At 49.6% G+C, this 7,826-nt stretch overlaps 1 protein-coding gene across 2 annotated transcripts in view; it reads right to left on the bottom strand.

Annotated features, from left to right (window-relative positions):
* Positions 1-2,229, bottom strand: part of MAML3 (mastermind like transcriptional coactivator 3) — a 251,518-nt gene extending 249,289 nt beyond the window's left edge. For both annotated transcript variants that reach the window (XM_040578538.1, XM_040578470.1), the window contains exon 1: positions 550-2,229. In XM_040578538.1, coding sequence (XP_040434472.1) covers positions 550-996 — 447 coding nt within the window. In that variant the 5' untranslated portion in view covers positions 997-2,229. The remainder of the gene's footprint in view (positions 1-549) is intronic.
* Positions 2,230-7,826: the final 5,597 nt, after the last annotated feature.

Genomic DNA, 7,826 nt, shown 5'->3' on the forward strand with positions numbered 1-7,826 from the left:
TTAAAACCCAAGCAAACTTTAGGAAGCGGTTCAGCAAGAGCCGCTGCTCGGGTGGGGAGCCGGGCTCCTGCACGTCGGGGCCGCCCAGGCGAGAAACCTGCCCAACTTTTTCCTGCAGCCGCCCTGCGCAGCCAGCCTGCACCTTCCTCCCCGGCGGGACCCGCAGCGGGTGTGGGGCCGCGGGGGCCGCACGCCCCCCGCGCGAAAAGTCGTCGCGAAACACGCACACAAAACCCTCCTGCGGCTTTCGGCAGCCCACGGCGCACGCCCGGCACCGCTCCTGCCCTCTCCCCCGGGGCAGCTCTTCCCTTCTGAAAGAGGCTGGGTGCGGGGAAAGTTTGTCCGCTTCCCCCCGCCCCCGCCCGTGAGAAGTTGCGAAGCCGCCCGGCAGCCCCCCGCCCCGCTCGCCCTGCCTGCCCGCGGCCCTGCCGCCGCCAAAGTTGAGCCGAGCGCCGGCCCCCTCCGGCAAACAAACGGGGGCGACCTCCAGCTCATCCCGGCGAGCGACCCGGAGCGGACAGCGACCCCCCCCGGCCCGCATCCCCTTACCATGATCAGAGTGTGGTTCCTCTGCTCCGCCGCGGCAGGCTCGGCATCTTGCTGCTGTTTGCTCTGATGCTGCTGCTTGCTGCCGCCGCCGCCGGTGCCCGTTTTCTTGGCCCTCTGCTCCAGGGTCCGCTGGTAGAGGCTCACCGTGTCCCTGCGCTCCAGCTCCAGCTGCTCCGCCTGGGCTTGCTGGTACCTGCTCTCGCAGTTGACATGGTGCCGCCGGCAGCCCTCGATGCGCTGCCTCAGCCGCTCCACCACCGTGCTGTGCTTGGGAATGCCGCCGCTATTAGCGTTATTGTTACCGGGAGCGGCGGCAGGAGGACCGTGGGGAGTGCTGTTAACCCCGATACCGGCACCGCCAGCCCCGCCGAGGCTGCTGTTCAGGTTATTGTTGATGCAGATACTGCTGCCATTCGCGGCGGCAGCGGGGGCTGCAAAATCCCCCATCCTCTTCCCCGTGCACACTATTTTGGAAGAACTTTTTACCCTACCCTTCACACACACACAGTCTTCTCCGGGGTCCTGATGGGATACTTTTTAGAGAACCGGAGGGGGGGGGGGAGGGGGCACCACCATGTATCAGGGAAACAGCGATCCCAAGCAAATGTTTCTCTTTCCCCCCAGCCAATCCCTCTCGAGAAGCTCCAAAACATTTAAAAAAAAAAAAAGGGGGGGGGGGGGGGGGAGGAGGAAAATAAAGAGAGAAGGTGCTAAAAGGTTATCACCGGCAACACAACCAACAAACACACACACACAAAAAAAAAAAGGGGGGGGGGTGTAAAAAAGCAGCACAACAAACTAAACAGCAGCAATTCGGGTAGCAAACTCCAGGAAATATCAGACCAGTTCCTTTCCTCCTTTTTCTTTTTTATAATCCATTATTTCAAAATAGATTCCATGAGATTTCCGGCGATTTTGCCAAAAGCCTTCTCTCCCCATGTATAAAGAGAAACACACGCGCCCCGGCACATGCACACACATACACACACACCCCCGTTCACACGCACGTTCGCGCACACACATCCAAGCACAGGCACACGCTGGGCACACACGGCACACTCACTCGCGCTCCCCGGCATCAAGAGACAGGCAAAGCCGCTTGCTTATTGTATTTTCCTTCTAGAAAAAAGTTTTGGTGTTTATGCCGCACCGTGTTCGCAAAGTACTTTGGCTGCTCAGTTGCATTTCAACAGGAACCTAAATAGCAAATCCTCGGGCTGGGGGAAGTAAACACATGAACAATCCGGGCCGAGCTGGAAAAAAAAGTAGAGCTCTGAAGTCTTTGCAAAACGCCGAGCTGATACAGCCTAACGCTTTGCTCTGCTTTGCTTGCTGCTGCTCCTCCTGCCACCATCACAATGATCAAATGCTCTCCTCCTCCACCTCCTCCTCCTCCATGCCAGCGGAGTGATATCAGGACAGGAGCGCTCAGTAAACACCGCAGCAGCAGCAGCGGCGGCGGCGGCGGCAGCGGCGGCAGCTCCTCCAGGCCGTGAGGCAGGCCCGGGGACAAGGTGCAAAACCCGGCACGGACGTCGCCCAGCAGGAGCGGACATGGCGCTCCCCCCCCGCCGCTGCGCTCCCGCCCGGCGCGGGGGGTGCCCGCAGGCGCGGGGCGGCGGCGCGGCGGGGAGCGGCGCGGGGCTCCGCCACCTGCCGCCCCCGGGGCACCCCCTCGCCGCCCGCCGGGGCTCCCCGCGCCGCCCCACTGCGCGCCGGGGCAGGCGGGGCGAGGGCCGGCGAGACGGGGCGGTCGCGGCGCCGGGCCCGGCGGCTGGGCTGCGCGGCGGGCCGGAGCTCGGCGGGGCGGCGGCGGGGGGCAGCGGCGGCCGAGAGCCCCCTCCCCGGTCGCCGGGGGTGGCGCTGGGGCCGGCGGCTGCGGGGGGCGGGGGGGCGGGCGGGAGGCAGCGCCCGAGGGGCCGGCGGCGGCGGGAGGCTGCAGCCGCGGCGGGGCGGCGTGTGCCGTGTTTCCCTTCTGTGTCAACTGTTGCATAATGAATGCAAACAGAGCGCGGAGCCCTGTGCCTCCCAGACACGGGGCTGAACTTTCTATTTTAAACAACAGAAGAAACACGACACGTTGGGCAGGAACATTTTTCCAAGCGAGCGGTGGCTGCCTCCTTATAGAGCGCGGGTGATTAATGGATCAAGAATAACATCCCGGGAACCTAGTTTTAAACCGTTCTGCAGACAAAGCTATTGCACGCACGGGTTTAATTGATCGCCGTTTCCTAACTAGCGCTATCAGAGAGGCACTCCCGATTCTTTTTTTTCTTTTTTTTTTTTTTTTTTAAATACACCTATATAAACCAGAATTATCTCCCAGAGACACCCTTGTTCTCTACCATGCGGCTGGAAATAAAGAAAATTGGGAACTCATACATTAGTCATGAGATCTGATTTAAACCATCTTCATTTCTGCCACTGCAGATTAGCATAGGATACTATTTCTAAGCGGCTCACACTGGTAAAGAGCTGTCTTTGTCTTCTTTAAGTGCTCAGCAATATCACATTTGCTTTTAATTTCATCCCTATTGCAACAATTCCTGACTATGTCGAGATGGAAAATAACAGTGGACAAATAAAATTTGCAATTCGTTACCTTCCCTGCCTCGGGACCAACGGGCACGTCTCCCCCCTTAAAACTTTTCTTTAGTATCGGTTTGAGAACCGAAGCGAAGCGACTTGAGCAGTTCTTGGTGGCCACCGATCACTACTGTATCACCGACCAACCAAGGGAAAAGTATGGCCCTGGGCAGAGCAGCCCGAGAGAGAGGGGGAACCCCAGATCCTGCCTCGAACCCCAGATCCTGCCTCCGTTACAAAGGCGGGTATGTGGATGGGGGGCGGGGGGCCGGGCTGCCAGGCCCCCCTCAGGAACCACTGCTCACCCCCCCACTCTGCAAGCCAACGGTGTCATTTGGTTGGAAGGGAATATAGGGAATACGTATGAAAAGATGGAATGTAAGTAGTAAAGGGGGGGGGGGGGGAGGAGACGTGGGCTTTCTTGTTTGAGGGGGTTTTGTTTTGTTTGTTGGGGTTTTGTTTAATTGATAGTTTTTAACGGAGAGGGCCAGTGTCAGCAGGCCGGCGCGGCCGGCAGCGTGGCACTGGGATTTAACTGGGGAGAAGCGGGTTTTGGCTTCCTGCGCAGCGCCCCCTGCAGGCCGCCGGCAGCGCCACTGGGAGCCCCCGGCCGCGGGCGGGCACGCGCGTTCTTCCACCCGGGGGGGGGCCGAATGGGAAACCGGGGCCGGGGGGGGGTGACAGACTGCTTTTTGGTGCCTTTTGCTGAAGCTGTCTTATTTTCTGATGACTAGGATAAACACCGTTTTTCAGCCTATATGGAGTCGCACAAACGTACCTTTAACTTTCAGCAGATCACTTCCGCAGCAAACGGCTTTTTTTTTTTTTTTTTAAAGTGCGTGCTGGATTGTTATAGAATTAAATTCCAGCCTATTAAAAAGGGAGGAATTTTTCCTCTCTCAGCTACATATCTTGGTTCTGCCAGGCTACACAGCCCAATGGTAGTGATTTCACGAAAAGTTTTATAGTAACCAGTGCTTAGCGTTGGAAGTTTTGCAAACAGATCCATCATCGGGTTTGTGGAAAAAACATCTGAAACCCTTCTAAAAACAGTTGATTCTGTTCAAAAGATAATTTTTAACCGGCTGAGGTTAAAACAAAGCTCAGCAAATATGTATCTGTCTGTTTCCTCACTCATTTTAACAGCCACAGTGGTGATACTTGCATGACTTTATAGTACAGCCTTCTGTAAGATAAAGCACTATCCCCTCTACCTAAAACAATCCAGAGAATCGGCATTTCATAAAAAATGTCAGTTGTACTATGTTATTTTACAGCTGTCATCCAGCACCTAAGAACTAACTACAAAATTTCTTCCAACAAGAGAGCTGTCTTTTCAAGCCAAGTATTGAATGGCAATCGTAAAATAGCATAATAGAGATAAGATTTCACAGTTCATTTTTGCGTCACTTCTCTTGCAAGGATACTTACACAATCACCAGCTTCTGAAAAACTAAGGCCAAAATGAGCTATTTAGGGAACTATTTAAATTCCATTTTTGTGAAGGACAACACTTCTGCTAAGCCACTGAGTCTGAATAAATAAAAATGGGGAAAACCCCTCAGATTATAGCCTGGGCAATGCAAGAAATAGAGATCTCAGTGTTGTTCCACTGCTGATTATTATCATTAAAACAGATGTTCTTCACAGCCTTGACCAAACAACTCTGTTCTGTGATCAGACACAAGCACAGACTCACTCGTGACAGATGTGTGTGCTTACATTTAGGACCACGGACTTACGCACACTCATCTCATGCATATTTTACTTTGCATGCACAAATGCGTGTATTTGCTCTATACCTTTTTTTTTCCCCCTGCACATCGGCTTTAGAAAACTATCTTCACATATGAAATTTCAAAAGAATCAAATCTATCAGAATTCTAAGTGATGTAAGATGAACTTGCTGATGCCAGCGGTTGAACACTAATGCCTACCGGTATCAGCTGACAGGACACTAATTACTAGTTACAAGAGATGATTGCTTGGTAAAGGATCTATTCAGTGAGTTATGGTTTTGAAAAATTATAAAGTACAGGCCTGATCTGTGAAAAGATACGCAGTATGAAAATACAGCATACGTTCTCAAGATGATTATCATGACAGAGATCTGTCTAATTAGGAAGAATCTATTTTAATGCTAAGATATGAAAGAGCCCAGCTGGGAGAGGAATTTAGAGGAAGACACAGAAACATGACTGTTAAGCTGACAGCAAGTGCAGCCTAAGCATGTTCCAATGACAGCTTCTAAAAAAAAAATTCATCTCAGCATTTAATCAATAGTGGTTTCAGAACAAGTACAGCCTCACAGATAATCTAGCTAGTCATATTAGTGGGAGGAGCTCCATAAATAATATAGAAAACACGCCTTTGCAGAGCAACATACTGAAACTGCTTCCCTTTTGTCAGCTGAGCTGGGGGTTATCCAGTAGATGGGTGACATTAAAAATATCACTATAAGGATATATATGAATCCTCCTCTATTAGAAACTACACTTCAGTTCCTGACGCTGCCAGTCCTTGCGGCAGCAAGTTTCAAACCATCTTGGGCAGCAGATTAACCTTTAGAGTGGCTGCCTGGGTAGAAACCTTTCTGAAGCTCCTACTATAATTAAATGGTTTATGTCTAAATCGATGGATGACATGGTGACACAGGCATCTGCTGAAAGGCGAACCTAGAGTCAACCACGCAGCGTGCCCACTGAATATAACTTTGAAAACCAGCTAAAAGATTCTTTTTGGGTCTGCAAGAGGCAGTTCGCTTAGACAGCGAAAAGGGTTTCAGAAGATTTCTGCTGAAGGCTCTCTTGGATACAGTGCTACCTAAGCGAGCACATCAGGTGTACTTCAATTATTACCACAAGCTATTTAAGTGCGTGTTGCCTAATATGTCCGTAGTCAAAAAAGAATAGTAATGGCATTTGGGGAGTAGTTAAAGGACAGCCATATAGTTGAGGGTTGACTGAAAACAAGAAAACCCACAACCTCCATGAATGTATCTGTGAAACCCAACTACAGCATGGCAAAAATTCTCATGACAGCTGGGGTGGCCAGGAGCTACAGCTGACAGAACATCCAGAGCTGTAGGAATTGTTCGAGGGATGAACCGAGTCTGCAGCAAAAGAGGTTTCTCTAAATAGTTAAGGAAAAAGTCATCAAGGCTGCAGAGGAACAGAAGAACGAAACAATAAAGGGAGAAAGGGGAAACAACAAAGAAAATCAAAAAGCAAGTTAAAGTTGCAAGTCAGAGCTTTAAGGCACTGCAGGAAGTCATCACTAGGTGGACTTACAAACAAAACCAGAACACCCTCAAACCTACGCTTTCCAGCCTATATATTTCAAATTGTAGAACACAGGGAATCCAAGTCAGAATTTTTACAAAATCTTCCCTGTTGTGAACAACGGTGAAAGCTCCAATTTGGCAAGGTACTACAGCAGGACACGCACATGGACTGACATACACGCATACCTATGTACTCTGCTGAAATCAGGGCTGGAAAAATATGGGGAAGGAATGCAACATGTGTACTTGTTTTCTCCTATTCTGATTACAGATAGGTCACAAAAAGAACATTAAAAAAAATATGAATGCCACAAATTGGCATTGTTACCCACACACTCTCCTGTCAGATTAATGTTACTGAAATACATCCTAGTTTAGGAAGCAGAATTCAGATAATTAATCCCAATATACCACAGTACGTCTTTCTGTTATTTTGAAAATCTGGTTCTGGAGCTAACAGCTGCAGGATATATCCACGGAGAGAGCTAGCAGAGAGCTTGAAGAGGGGAGAGGGAAATCATTGCTCGGGCACAGGCCCCATCTAAGCCTTTGATCTGTCACACTGATCTCAAGAGAATAACTGGGTTGTAATGGAGGAGGCAGGGGAGTGGAGGGAAGGACACTAGGAAAAATCCCAGAGAGATGCTTCTGGAGGTTCCCTGTGGCTTACACTAGAAATATACATGAAGGAACTTAAATTTCTTTACCCATTCTTATACTGCACAGCCCACTGCTTCTCAGTAAAGACCACCCCTTTTCCATTTAGCTTGAATTAACAGGGCAACAAACAAAATAAAATTCCTCATCAATAAAATCAAATGCAAACTTTGGTGATGAGGAAGCAACTGGGGGAATTTTTTTTCTTTTTTTCTCTCCAAGGCAACTGCTGTTTAGATGTCAGCCATTTGTAAGAATTTCAGAGTGAACATGATCACTTTGAATTTCCTGAGCCGGAAGAAAGACTGAACCTATTGAAAACTATCGTTCATCCTCCTTCATATCGGAGACTGATGATTCTTCTGCGATCCCTGGCATAAGCAATTAATTTTAATATTCAAACAAGAATGTTTTTATAAGTTCATAAATTACAGGGAGAAAGAATTACAGGGTCATCTTCCACAGTGGTAATTTTTGTAAGTTATGTGTAAGTTCAGTCTTCAAGGTAGAGAATACGGTATTTTCCTCCCCATGCCAATGTGCTGACTGACAGACACCACCACCGTTTCATTGGAACTGCTGTAGTTCCTAGTCTACAAATACACGTTATATGACATAGATTTACAAACTTGTATTAAAAGTACATCACTGAGGTTGTAGTCTGGCAGTCAATGAGTTTAAAACTACCAAAATCAAAGCACTTATGCAATCTTTATTTGGCTTCCTTGCGCAATCAACGGTATGGTGAATT

This window comes from Falco naumanni, chromosome 1 (assembly GCF_017639655.2).
Source record: "Falco naumanni isolate bFalNau1 chromosome 1, bFalNau1.pat, whole genome shotgun sequence".
NCBI lineage: Eukaryota > Metazoa > Chordata > Aves > Falconiformes > Falconidae > Falco > Falco naumanni.